Source organism: Anas acuta, chromosome 1 (assembly GCF_963932015.1).
Source record: "Anas acuta chromosome 1, bAnaAcu1.1, whole genome shotgun sequence".
Classification (NCBI taxonomy): domain Eukaryota; kingdom Metazoa; phylum Chordata; class Aves; order Anseriformes; family Anatidae; genus Anas; species Anas acuta.
Window position 1 is genome coordinate 139087445 of NC_088979.1, and position 14947 is coordinate 139102391.

The 14947-nt window shown below is 37.3% G+C and overlaps 1 protein-coding gene across 6 annotated transcripts in view; it reads right to left on the reverse strand.

Moving 5' to 3' along the window:
• The window catches only part of PTPRO (protein tyrosine phosphatase receptor type O), a 202860-nt gene that overhangs the window by 55042 nt on the left and 132871 nt on the right, over positions 1–14947 (reverse strand). For 3 of the 6 annotated variants that reach the window (XM_068659915.1, XM_068659884.1, XM_068659875.1), the window contains exons 2-4: positions 12243–12516; positions 3194–3352; positions 1044–1196 (exon numbers count right to left, since the gene is read on the reverse strand). In XM_068659915.1, the coding sequence (XP_068516016.1) occupies positions 1044–1196; positions 3194–3352; positions 12243–12282 (352 nt within the window). In that variant the 5' untranslated portion in view covers positions 12283–12516. Of the gene's footprint in view, positions 1–1043; positions 1197–3193; positions 3353–12242; positions 12517–12951; positions 13160–13624; positions 13685–14947 lie in introns of those variants that run through there. The other 3 variants (XM_068659894.1, XM_068659905.1, XM_068659924.1) reach the window with 3 other exon arrangements.

The following is a 14947-nucleotide window of genomic DNA, read 5'->3' on the forward strand; positions in this document are numbered from 1 at the left end:
GATCTCAAATTTTGGTCTCCAGAAGACAAAGTTATAGCATGCAAAGTTATTTCTACTTATGCCAGCAGGCACTGTAGAAATGATCACACAGAGCACTGTGTCTTACTCACTGTAATTGCTTGCCTATATTCCCTTAATTTGTGATAAACGTGAGAAACCCATGCAAAGATTTTGTATGATACATTTTAAGCTGACACCTTAAAACATACTGATTTGTTCATGTCTTCCTGTCCCAGCCACAGCCACTGATGCAAAAACTGACACAACAGTCTGATTGCATTTCATGTACAGAATGAGGGATAGGAAGGCAGCAGGAAAGAAGAAAATATAATCCTATTAGTTGCATTCTTAAGGTTCAGTATCTCAATAACTACCTTTAGAATTCTTGAGACATAACTCAACTGGAATCAGTTGGCTTTGCTCTGTACAAAGCTATGGACCAACATCAGCGTATTCACCTGAAGATTTGGCCTTTTAATTTTACCACTGGTTCATTTCACTTTGGACCCTGGAAAATGCCTATGCTCCAACAGATTAGCTGGAAAGTTTGGGACAAGGTCCCAGGACCAAATTAAATTAGTTCTGGATACTGAACAAATGCAATTTTCAGCTTTTGCAACATTGCTGTCTTAGAAATTAAAAGTTCATGCTTCAGGGCATAAACTGGCTGCCAAGTGGGGTGACTGTGACATTCTTCTCCATGACAGAAGACTGCACAATGAGGAAGCCCTTCTCCAGCAGTACAGTTATGATTCACTGCAAGAGGAGACAGACCAAAATAGCTAGATCAACAGTATGCTCATCGTGGCATTATTGTGGATTAAAAATTAATTCTGAACATATTTCCCTTTGTACTGTATTGCACACATAACCCTGCCTCCCCAATACCAGCCACAGCATCCTCCTCCCATGCTCCTGGCCAAGATTAGATCCCATGATTTTTCCCATCTAGCCCCCCCTCACTGCAATCCATCTCCTCCCATGGCAGAAAGAAAAGCAAACACACAGACTTGGAGCAAATGGTAAACAACAATTTTCTTCACCTGTTCTGTGCTGCTTAGGCTCGTGCCTGACTCCACTGTATTCCACTAGCGTGCTTTTGTTGAAGGTCGCTTCGGATACCAACTGAAATGTGATGTTACTGTAGCATATTCCTGGCAGCCAGTGATTGAAAACTGTTTTACCTTTAAAGAAATCTGCAGAAGGTTTAAAAATAAAAGTTATTAAAAAAAAATAAAGAAAAAAGAGAAAAAAACATCAAACGTTCACTTTCTGATAATGCAGCTACACATGCTGAACTGGCAGTGTTTCAGATGTTTAAATGTTTCTCAGCCTGGTCTAAGACATGAAATTCTAATAATTCAGTTTGCCAACATTTTCCTTGGCTGCCAAAGCCACTTTGCTACAAAAAAATCCCAGCAAGAGAAGCATGAACTATATTTCACAGGAAAGCGAACAGAATCTGGCAACCTGCGCCATGTGACACTGAACATCTCAAAGAGCATCTGACGGTTTCTGCAGACCTTTAACTGTTGCACGCAAAAACCTCTTTGGTCTTTTGCTGACTGAGTTACAATGTTCAGGGGTGATGCTCAAAGGGCAGCCCACAATGCAGCTGGGCACAAGCCTCGGTCCTGAGCGCTGGACTCACGTCCAACATCAGCACATGCATGAGCTGAAGAGAAGTTGCTTATGCCTATTTAGCAAGGGGAAGGAGTATGCTAGTTGATTAGTGAATCCCTTAACTCAGGTTGACTTTTTTTAATCTCTCAGCAGCTGCAGCAGTAGCATTACAGCCCCAGAAACTGTGTACTAGCTGGGAAAGACAAAAATTACTGTTAGTAGCACCTTCGCTCTCTGGAAGAAGGTCACCTGTATTTAGTGCTATGATCCAGAATCACCATTCTTAAATCCTGGCATTTCACAGTCAGGCAAATGTGATTCTAGTCCCCCACCTCCATACTGAAGCAATAACAAAGAGATACTGAAGTTTTCCAGCCTCCTTCTGGAGGTGTGTATCTCCCTCTGCTGACTCCACATAGGGCTTACAGTGACCAGGCTTCTACATCAGGATTCTTACATACCTAAAGTTCAACTCAGCACCTACTAGATTGCTCAAAGAAATTTTATTGCCACCATGCAATACTTAACCAGCTGGGTTTTAGGTCCTGCAGGATATGTAATGCCTTTCTCACCTCTTAGGATACTTTCCATAGGACAATCCCATTTACATCTTTCAGATAAATGCTATGCTTTAGCTATACTGGAGGACAAAAGGGAGTTCAGATTTAAACAAATAAAAAAGGAAGCAGAATTTGCCATTGTTAGACTGTTTAGATGGTTAGATTGATTGTTTAAATTGTTTAGATTGACTGTCTAGATTGTTAGATTGGCTGCCATAGGGTTAGATTGTTTTAAGAAGGATAAAATTGATAAAATGCAGCAGGGGTTTATTAGCTCAGGGACAACACGAAACAATACAGTACTATACAGTAATATACAGCATAGTGTTACTAGCACTGCATGACTTTACAGTGATACAGAGGTACCAGTTTCAAACACTTTGCCAGGAATCAAACATACTGAATGGCTTCCCCAGATCGGGTGCATCCCTGAGCACTGTCAGCTATTCACCAAAGAGAAATCTTGGCCGGAAGGAAGAAAATGGGAATGTTATTGATGCTTTCAACTGAGACAGAATGCAATCCAGGGATTTCAACAACTACATCTAGGAAGCCAAAGTGTTTCTCTGTCCTTTCTACTGAGTTTTTTACACCTCCTCCCTGCTCCCTCCCCCTCCCCCCATTTTATTTTTTTTTTGAGGGGGGCACTATACAGCAGCAGAAAACAATTAAAAAAAAAAAAAGTGGAAAGTTTTAGTATGTGCTTATTTAAAAGAAAACAAAACAAAAAATGAAAAAAAAAGAAGAAAAAAATGACCCAATCTTCATCTTCCTTGAAAATCCGAAAGAAAAGAAACATCACTAAGACTGAGATGGGAAAGAGTTTTAAATCCAAACTGAGCCACCAACTCTGTAACTCCATTTGAATACTGATTTCTTAGTTCATTATATAAAAGTTATTATATACACCTTACCAGAAATATAAATCGTAACCAGTACATGCCAAAACTACTGTTTCAATGTTTCCAGTAGAGTTAACATTAAGTTTTAGTGGAATAGTTTCTTCCTACCTTTGTACAGCATTGTTCGGTAGTCTTTTCCTTCCCAATAGCTTATATTTACTCTGGTAAAAACATTGTACTTCTCTGGGTACTGAATTTCAAACAACACTCCTGTTTCTGGAGATGGTTTGTAATCATAGATAGAAACACTGCTCACAGGAAGGGGTTCTAAAGGATATACAAATAAAAGAAAAAAAAAAAAAAGAAGATTAATAGGCAAATATGAGTTCTTCACACATATACGTCCAAGAAAGAAAGAGTTTTGCTAGGTACAGCACAGGGGCTCTTAAATTTTGCAGATGATATCTGGGGCTTCAGAGAGGTCTGGGGCAAAGCCACTTGAGACACCGTCAAAGCCTAGGTTTGTATGTTCTCCCACAAAACATGTTCACTTGATACTTATACTTTACCAGAAAAATTTGCGGAGGAGTAGGCACAAGAAACAAGGTTGAAATCACAGTTATTACTTAAGCACTCACAGTCATCACCCCAGCAAGACTTTCATCTTTAATGCTTGCCAATCAAGTAGAAGTGCCCTGACAAAAACAACAGAACACTTGAAACATTGCTCATAATGTTGGCATAAATCTGAACTTTCAAAATTAGCTGAGAAGTTCATCAGTACACTGACCAGAGGAAAGCATTTGAATGAAGATTTTCTATTTTTATACATATTAATTTATTTATTTCATGGGTAATTATGCATTTCTACCATATCTGAGAGGCCCACTATCTCCAATGTACTTATCCACACCAAACTTCTACAAAAATATAGTGGTGCCATTACTGTTCTTTTCAGATGAAAAGCTAAAATACAGAGGATTAAAGTGGTTTACTCACAGGTACGGGGAAAGCCTGCACACAGAAGGGGATAAGTACAGAACTGCCAATCTAGTGCTTTAAAATCTGACCTATGTGGGCTATGGAAAGTAGCCTGTGTCCTTTGATGTAGCATATAGATCAGTGTAGCTTCATCAGCTAAAAGAAGGCTGTGGCAATTCACTGCAGGTGAGAGTCACTAAAAATATTTATTGTTACCAACAACAATAGAGTCACAGTTTTATTCAGCCTCCTTTATCCACAATAAATTAATGAATAAATAACCTTCTGCTTGACGCTCTCATCAGCAAGGAAGAAATGATAGCAACTATATATTGGTTAAGAGGACCAAGCAGAAATTCAAAACAGGGTTATAGTTTTAGTCAGAATTTGTCATATTAACATATTTCAATAGAGGTAATTTATGCACAACTGTCAGTAATTATGCTCAGATCTTTTTCAGTATTATCTTGTTGATTTATTTCTTGCACACTGTAGAGAGCAGATTGAAAAAATTCAAACTGTTCATTAGCATGGTCTTACTACACACTTTTGGGACACATTTGAGTACGAAGTTCTGTTGCAGTAGACCCTGGAGAAAAACTAATAAAACAAATTTCCCCAAAGAGCACATGGTCATGACAGACGAGAAAAGGTAGATGAAAAGGACAGAAGTATCAGCTTCAAAAGTGGAATTATCCCACAGAAGGTCGAATAGGTTAATCATAGGTGGAAAAGCAAGCCTGTAGTGCAAGCAAAAATTACATCTCACTTACTAGCACAGTATTTTCACCAAGCCATTACGTTTCCATTTTTAATGAGAAGGGAAGAAAAAAGCAATTAAAAACAAAAGCAATAGATACAAAAAAAAATCTCTCCCCAGGTCTTAACAAGAAGTTATGTTGTCATTTTCAACTTTGTCAGAGCATGGGAATATGACATTGTGAAGCTTTTGGTTTATTTCTCATGGCAAATAATTTTTGTTAGTTTCAGACAAATATCAGCATATTTGTATGTTAACCACTGACAAATAGAAACTCCAAAGCTCATGGATACCAACAGTCACTGCAATGACAGAATCTGTGAAAATTTTGCTGACAGTTTGTGATAGCCTAGAAATAAATGGGAGTAAAGCAGATCACAGGAAACAAAGCCTACCCTTTTATTTCTGCTGAGTCTTTTCCCATTACTTATTCTGAAATAAACAGTTGATCTGACAATCGACATGACCAGACGCTTCATATCACAGCTCACACAGCACATGACAGTAGTTAAAATGTCAATAACAATCTCTAAATAGCACAACTCTTACATAGTAATCTTTCATGTTAGCGGGTGTGCCCTGGGCTTGCTTCTGCTATCTCATTCAGATCTGGGTCTCCTTATTTCTGAAAGAATTATTGAAACTTTCATATGTCAGTGATCAAATTATCCCATTTATTCCTTCCTACAACAAATCAAATAAAGGATGGAAGCCATATTCATTTTTAATCCAAATGATTTCTCCTCCTGATGTTTTGATTTAATTAACCAATAATTGAATTAAGTGGTAATCACCACAGAGTCTCTTTCTTGTTGTTATCTTCCGCTTACTAGCCTCTCCTTGCTCATGGCTGATGTTAGCAGAGTACTTTGAGTGATATAATGCAATTTAAAGGTTCTTCCATTATCTTACTTCCTTCGGCACCAAATATTCACATCAAAAGCTATTTGCACACTGTGAAATTAAAAGGACACTCAGCAGATGAAAATCATATTCTGTTTTTCACTTACTGACTGCTCCTAGGGTTATAAAAGCTTAAAGAATATGCAAAATGTCACTCTTCACCATTTATATTTATAATTCAGAGCATAAACAGTTTGGTCTTTTTCATTATTCAATTTGTAGCATTTAGGACCCAGCTTTTCACAGATTTCAATGATTCTTAAGAAATAAGAATCATTGTAATGTAATACATAAGAAAACAGAGCTTCCTAAACATGTGACATGAGATTGATGTTTCAAGACATACTGCAGAAGGGAATTAGAGGACTTCAGTATTCCTCTACTAGCATGTTTAAGGCACTTTTTACGTACAATGCCTTTATTTTCAGACTTCTGGGTTATATTAAAATCACATAGACAAGTTTGCAGGATCAAGACCAAAATTTCACTTTTTTTTTTTTTTTCCTTAATGTCTCAGACTCTGCTGGTCCTGTAGCAACTGCTTTCCAATTATGTTGTGGAAAATTTAACTTCTGCATTTCTACTGGACTTTACCGCATTTTGCATCTAGCACATACCTTGCATTATGCAAACATCAAGATAGCGTAATAAATGCGGCTAACCTCTTCCTCAAATGCCCTGAAAATTCTGGAGGCTAAATCTTCCATAAACACATTAAATGTGCACCAGACACATTAATGTTTTAGGTGGCTTTTGCAATTCATGGGGAAAAAAAAAAAAGAACATTGAAAATAAGTGCCGTATTCCAGTCCAAATCAATTTATTTTTAATATTCATAGATCTGGCCACTCCACAGATTGAATTAATGATTGATTACCTTGGTAGGTTAGATGTAGTATTACAAATGGATGGTTGAAATGGGACTCAGATCAACATTCTTGCATCTCACACTCAGAAACAGATTAATCATGATTTACCTTCATATCACAATTTACCTAAATAAAAAGCCCCATTAATGGAGTGATGTAACTCCTATGGCTAATCCCCTTTATATTCACATGAAGAAGTTGTGAACTATGTAACTTCCTCCCCAGTATGACACTATTTTCTTATTTGCATTGCTACTGGGAATAAGTCATAGCCAGGATAATGTTTTCATTATGCTATAAACCTTAGGGATCATTTTATCTCTTGCTAAAAAGCAACTATTTTTGAGATTTAATAGCTTCTGTTTAATACCTTAGGAACATAATGTTCAAGTTTATGATACGTAATAGAGAATACTGTGTGCAACTGCTTATGAAAGGGGAATGTGAGTGCAGGCAGTATCTGAGCAATGCTGATGTATCCTGCAGTTTCTAGATGCCCACATAAATTGACAAATAAAAAGACTGCACAAACAAACAAAAATGTTGGCACAAGAACAAAAGTATATCAGTTAATCTTGAACGGATTTAGGACAATACTTTAAATCAGCCTTGTAAGAGAAATTATTGCAGGAAAAATATTCATCTGGTTGCTTTTTTTTTTTTTTTTTTTTTTTTTTTTTTCCTCCTTTGATTCTGATTTTGCCTTAGAAAGGGGATAGCATGATTTGTTTGCTGGGGAGACCAGAGCACTAAGGGATATAGATATTCTTTGAAGTTATAATTCAAAATTAAGGCTCCCATGAAAAAACAGCCTTTTTAAAGAAGTTCCACATCATCCTTTAAGAAAGATAAACATGAAGGGCTTCAGTACTAAATTTTATCAGGAAAAAAAAAAAACACTCTGAAGCTCTTACTTCAGCAGCCCTGATCCATTAACGAGCTGAAGGCATGGATTTGACCTGCTGAATCACTTCCTGCAGCATCTGGCACAATGACAACTGAACATTAACTAGGTCTAATACCAATTACTTTCTAAGAGCGGAAGAGATCATAGCCCCCAGCAGCAGGCCTTGTTGGTCTCTTGAGGAGAATATTTTTTGGTAGAAGAGTGAGGCAAAATTCTCCCTAAAGGGAATATATTTTACAGTGATCTATGTAAGGAATTGTAGGCTTTTGAGACAATGAGATATTTACCACTGAAAACTCCTAATCACAAGCTAAAATAAAAGTCAGACAGAACTCTTCTTACTTACTGTCCCAGATCCCAATTTTTCCAATTCCCAGCAGAGATATTTTTTTTCTACAGCACACAATAACTTTACAATGTACCATGAGAATGTCTCCAGTCCTTTAAATGTGCAAAGATTTTTTCCCCAACAAAAAGAAAAATTTACAGTGAACTTTTTTTTTTTCCTAAAACAAATAAACAAACAAATATATTGGTGTGAGTCACCCTGGAAAGAATAAAACAAGACTTCAAGCTGGGAAAATGTAGCATGAGTGAAAATTTTAAGCACTGATTTTGGATCCATACTCCTTATTTTTCTCATAAACTACTTTAAAGCATATTAGCAATAAATTTTATGTCTTTTAACTTTCTTTCAAGTGTTTCAAAACACTAAATTAATGCTATAAATTCTGGAGTTACTTCAATCCTGTTGACAAGCCCAAACTCTAAGAGCATAAGAAGGCAGACTGAAAATAACTCTGTTAGATACCAGAGCTACTTCTAATCTTGTCTAGACTGAAAACTGGAAGGAAGGTCATATAGATATGCACAACACAATTGCACACACAGGAATCTGGCCTAGATGGCAATTCTATTTATTTATTTTTTATTTATTTATAAATTCTATTTATTTATTTTACTATTAAAGTGGTCAAGGCATCAGTTTAATGTTTTCTCCTTCAAGTGAAGTACCGAGCCCAATTCTCTGAACACCACTTTGTTACAGAATCAGAAGAAAAAGTGTTATTTTGTACTCAAACTTTATTTTACATGTTTCCTGCCTAGGACTTGAATGTGCCCTGATCATCTCACACTTCTAGAAGTTCCAGTTCAGGAGCAATGTGAGGATGTGGGCTGTACTCAAGCTGACAACACCCTTAGGCTTTGAGAAAAAAATATTGCAACAAGTAGGTCACACTCAGTGTTACAACAATCCAGAATACAGAAAACTCTACAGGTTGTGTGGTTTTGATTAACTTGAGAAAACCCTGAAATTATTGCAGTCAGAGACATGCAGAAAATAAATTCTTCAGTCTTGTATAGAAGGCCGAAGATAACAACAGATAGCTCAGATGTTAGCATACACACATACATATATATATTTATATAATTTGTAGATGTTTTTATTTTGTATGTAATTATAAGTACATGTGTATATAATATTTACAAATTCACATATATAATTACATATACACCCATATGTAAAATATATATTTTGTTAGCTTTGACATCATCTTTCTTTTGAGGAATAACTTTTTAAAACAAAAATTTTTCTTGACAGAAGAGAGATGAAGTTTCAGCTTGCAAAGAGACATACCTTTTTCTTGCCAACATGCTGAGAAGCAGCACATCACTAAAGGATGTGAATAGGAAAAAAGAAAGGTCATCACAATATACTATTAGTGAACAGAGTTCTTTCGTGACTCTTACTGAATTTATAGATAAACAATCTGCTTGAAGGACCTTACCCTCAGCTAAATTGACTCGGAATTTATAACATGCACAATTTGGTTCTACACTGCTGTGTGTGATGCTCAGGATTCCAGCATATGGCCAAGCTGAAAGACTCCATCTCCCTGCACTGAATCCTTTGCAGATGTCTGGAGGTCCCAGAAAACTATTGTGAAATATTTAAGTATAGCTTTGGGAATTACCACATTGGCATCACCGGCTATCCTATTTGATTTAACTTCTGACAGGCTAATGAATGGGGCCAACCTACAACTAGAAAAGCTCTCCTGATACCAATGAAATTAGAACAGGAATTAATTTTGTCCTGGATGCTAGTCACAATGTGACATTCTTTTATGTGTAAGATATAGATAAATTGGATAGTTATGTCTTTACACTTTTAAAATAAACTAAAGGATGTTAATCAGGCAGAAATAGTATATAGCATAAAGAAAAATATGAATCTATTATCACTATTATCTGCCAAAATTTCAAGTTAATTAATTGTCAGAAAAAAAAAAAAAAAGAAGAAAAAAAGAAGTGAAACAGACACTGTACAATACAAATAAAAAGAAAAAAAAGGTGTGTGTGTGTGGGGGGAACAACTATGGTCTAATGAAGTTTTCTAGAGAAGCCAGGGGTCATAAAAAGGGTTTAAAGATGTTTTCTCAAACACACCGTATTGAAATACCATGAACTTCTAATTCCAAATTTATTTTCATTCCTTTACCCTTATATTTGAAAAAATAAGCTGCATTAGTAGCCAAAGATGCAACAGGAGAGCTAGCACTTGTTAGTCAGCCTAACAGAAAATATTAGGAAGGATATTGGGTCCTTTACCCTGGGAAGCTCACAAATTACATCGTACCTATGCTTAGTACAGCATCCTTCAATGCTGCATATACAGAAATGCCTTCTTCCCTCCTCCCCCCATGAACCTGATTGTCTTTCTGCTGAGACAAACTGTTCTCTTTTTGTCACATCAGTTCCCCAAGCAGCACTGGACAACTGCCAAAGTCGCTGGTCTTCTAAGGTCTGGGTGAGCAGCAGAAGCCACAGTGGGAAACTCTGGGAAGCTGCCAGAGCACCCCCTTAAGACAGGTGGTGAAAAGGCGTGGGTGAAAAGGGGTGGGTGAAAAGGGGTGTCCTTTCCATCAGAAAGGACACTGTTGAGCTGTAGAGAAGTGAGAGTGATGTGGGCTAGGCTCCTTGGAGCCTGCGGCCTCACACTTGTTTGGAAACACCTCATGGAAACCCATTGAGTCAGAAATGGTGATCTGGGGCTGGCTTTGATAGGTGCCACTGATTATCTTCTTCCTTCAGAGATTCTGTGCACAGGAGTGCATGCTCCATCTGCCATTCTGGATCACACCTTTCCCTGGTAACAGTGACCTCATGGGCTCTGGAAATCAGGCAGCAATTAGTCCTACTGCATTACTGCAAGTACAGCACTCAAAACCCACTGAAAATACTTGGTGAGGCATTCATTCAGTTGTATATGATTCCTTTTTTTATTTCATTATTATTTAAAAAAAATATATATATTTACAAAAGCATTTAAATAGGAATTATTACTTTATCTGCAACATTAAAACAGTCATAAATAAATAAATAAATCCAATCTACCTATGAAGCCTTTTGTTGTTCACTACACAAATGTGTGCCTTATGAAAGACCTGCATTATTCCTCCACATGATATTTTTCCTATGGGACCCTTCACGGTTGTCCTCATTAGTGCACAACTTGAGCACACATGGGGAGGATGAAGACCATATGGATGATATAAAATCTGGTAACTTCTAAGTTTCAAGCACCTCGCTCTGCGACATAAAAGGCTATGATGATATTCTTTGGGAATGTTATTACAGTGGATGGCATTTCCTCATTGACAAAATAATATCAGTATGCAAAATCATACCATTCCTCATTTGCAAACCAAATAAATTTATCTATAGACTCCAAGGTGCCATTTAACCAATAAATTCACTCATTATCAAGAAGTTCCCCTCAAGACCTTCACACCTGGTTAGAGAAGACATTAACTAACCTCCCATCAAACAGTGGAAAAGAACATGCATGTCTGTATTGGTGTGCATATGACAATAATTCACCACAGAAATCTGATTGTGAATAAGGTTAATCCTTAGTGTATAACAGAACAAGAACTAGAAACTGGGTTTATCTCATCCAAGTAATTTTTTGTTTGTCATTCATTGAATCACTTTTGAAGATGAAGAACTCATTTTATATTCTATACATTTATTTCTGGTGGGCACGGGGAAGCAGCATCAGAATGACAGCAGAGAGCCAGAAACATAATAGAAATTACACAGGAACCTGCTGCACTTCACATCATGATACAACAAACCAAACCACATCTTTCCCCCAAGATCAATGCATATGGAGGTAGTAAGAGACAGAGTAAGAGACAGAGAGGTATGATCTCCACCATAGAAATCTTCAGCTCTACTGGCAGAAACACATTGCCTTGGTGACTAATGTCTGCTTTCCAGGTTTAGTACTGCTTAAATGTGCTAGCAACCAAAGAACATTGTCATGGCATCTAAAACAGAATATACTTCACCATGAAACAAGAGCATTTACACTGAAATGTCAGTCAACACTTTTCATGCCTTCCACTAGAACTTCAGAACTCCTGGTTCACAGTGTTTAGGATGAACACCAAGGGAGGAGGTTCATCCACCCCACTTATGTGGGGCCCAGTATATCAAACCTCTCCAGTCACTGATTAGGAAGGGTCAGCCGGGGGAAACCCACAGCTGTCCCCTTCTTCCTGCCCAGACCTTGTGAATTTTCTCTCACAAGCCTTCTCAACACATTTGCTTTACTGTTCTCACACAAGGGTTCATCCTACACACAAAGAGAACCTATTAAAAAAGAATGAAAAAAAAATTTCTCCACAAGAAAAACTTCTGGAAACAAACAAACAAGAACAATGCAACCAACAGAAAACACACAACGAGAAGAAACAGAAGAAAAAAGAAGAAGAAGGTGTTACTTACTGGTTAACACAGTGATTGATCTTGCTGACTTGGAAACCATGTTTGAGTTCACTACCAATAGAGTTACTATGTAATATAGGCCATGGTATTTGGCATTAAAAACCACAGGGGCAGGTAAAGTGCTATTGAATTCTTCGAACTGGAAAAAGTAGTTCTTGGATTCTCCAGCTATCTTCACAACATATACAGAGGATGAGCTCACCACATCAGATGCTTCCAGGGAGACAATGATACAATTGTCTTCTCGGACAGTAACTTGGAATGGTTCTGCATTCTGCAAGACAAGAATAAAAAGATTTAATTGAAGTAAACATATTAATTCACTTGTACCCATTTCCTTTGGTACTTATAGGATGGTCATGTTATCTTTGTAAAAGGTAACATTTCATACTCTGCAAGATCATTAACGTTAAATTCTAGAATGTTTTTCATAATGCAATTAATAGATGAAGTCCACGGGCATCTGATTATCAGGCCATTCCCTCTGTGCAGGTTCCTGCCATGTGCTTTTATGTTGCCAATGCCCTGGAACCTGAGGAACAAGCCTCTGCCATCCTTTCCTGATGGAGAGTGGCATAGAGCAGAAGAATTATAAGATGAAAAACAGCATCAATGGCAAGAGGATTTCCAATAAAACTATAAAATGTAATAGTAACTTAAACATATATTTAAAAAAAAAGGTGATTAAATCAAGACTCGTTAATCTTACAGAAACAGGATCATCTTGAATGCAATACATTCTAGAAGTCTGCAACTGAAGAATAATTTTTGGCACTTACTAAGCATTTACAAATATGCCCATTCCAGCAAGTACCAGCTGATCAGCAGCTCTCAGCACTATGTCCATAGCTTTGGGTAGCACTTTTCATTCCCTAAGCTGCATCAGTTCATTTTCAATATTTCTTTTATACATAGTAGATAGAAAGGAGCAATTTAACCTTTTCATATATCATGAACATTTTAAGCTGTTGCCAGCTGAAAACACTTTCCTTTTTATTAATTGCAAACCAGCTGTCAGCAAGTAGCACTTGTTCTCTACAGGAATTTCAAAACAGATTCATAGTAATTAATGAGAAGGAAAAGTTCAAGCTCACATTAGAGTTGCCTTTTTATTTATTATAGCTGCACTGGTGTTTAGATTTTATTTTTTTATTTTATTTTATTTTATTTTACCCCCAATGAAAACTGTAAGATAGGATATTTTAAACTCCCAACTCCATGGTATCTAATACTCCCTTGTATTTCACAGGTTGGGAGCTCTGTTTAGAGGACAGGGTGGGCAACCATGCCTAGTTTTCAGATTATTCAGCCAGTCTAGTTGTTCATGTACTACAGCTTGAGCATCAGGCTTCAGAAGAAAGGACCTAAGCAAACTCACTTACGTGACCCAACATGAGAACAAGGTAACAAGCATATTGTAAATTCATCCTGAACAAGAAAATCAGTCTAAATAGCTTTGAGCTTCAGAATACAAATAGAGGTAACACAATTTCAGCTTTTGATTTGCAGTTTTCCTTACTCTATTTAAAAAAAAAAAAAAAAAAAAAAAAAAAAAGACTTAAAGTCTGATATAAGCCAAAATGAGAATGATATAAGTCAATGTTACCAGTGGATGAATACCTTGGTAGTCTGGGTAATTTCTCACAGATGGCAAAGTAATTGCTCCAAACAGCTTACAATGTAAGACCACAATTATGCAAAAGTTTACATGTGTTTGTTTGCCTTACATTGACTGAATTCAACAGACTTAGCCTTGAGTAGATCAAAATACCACATTTCAAGTGTTTGTATATTACCTTAAATCCTGATACAGCACTTAGGACCACCACAGACTCAAATCTTTAATTGAGGATTATATATAGATCCAGATAATTTATTTATTTATTTATTTATTAAATAAGAGAGTCCTTTTATCCTTCTTCCTCCCCATTCTCTCCTCACTAAGAAAATGTCAAAGGACTCCTATTTCAGCTTCCTGATGTGGGGAGATGGGAGAGGGATGCACCCACAGACCTGCTATGAGAGGTGTGTGCACTACCATATCACAGAAAGTATGATTTTCTCCAAGACCAACACAAGAAAAATGAATGGATTCAGCAAGGTTACTACCACGTATTAAGGTTGAAGTACACTCATATAACCACAGAACAGTTTGGGTTTGAGGTGACCTTAAAGAGCATCTAGTTGCAACCCCTCTGCCATAGTAAGGGGGGACAGTTCCCACTAGACTATGTCACCCAAAGCCCTGTGCAACCTGGCCTTGAATACTTCCAGGGATAGGGCATCCACAGATTCTCTGGGCAACCTGTTCCAGTACCTCACCAGTCTCTGAGTAAAGAATTTCTTCCTGATGTCTAATCTAAATCTACTCTATTTCAGTACAAAACCATTACCCCTTGTCCAATCGCTACAGACCGTGATAAAGAGTCCCTCACCATCTTTCCTGTAGTCCCCTTTAGGTACTGAAAGGTTACTCTCTGGAACCTTCTTTTCTCCAGGTTGAACAACCTCAACTTCCTCATCCTTTCTTCATAGGAGAGGTGCTCCAGCCCTCTGATCAGCCTCATGGCCTCCTCTGGACCCACTTTAGCAGGGCTGTATCTTTCTTATATTGCAGGTCCCATAGCTGAATGCAGTGCACCAAGTGGTGTCTCACAAAGGTGGAATAAGGGTGAGAATCACCTCCCTCTCACTACACTTCTTTT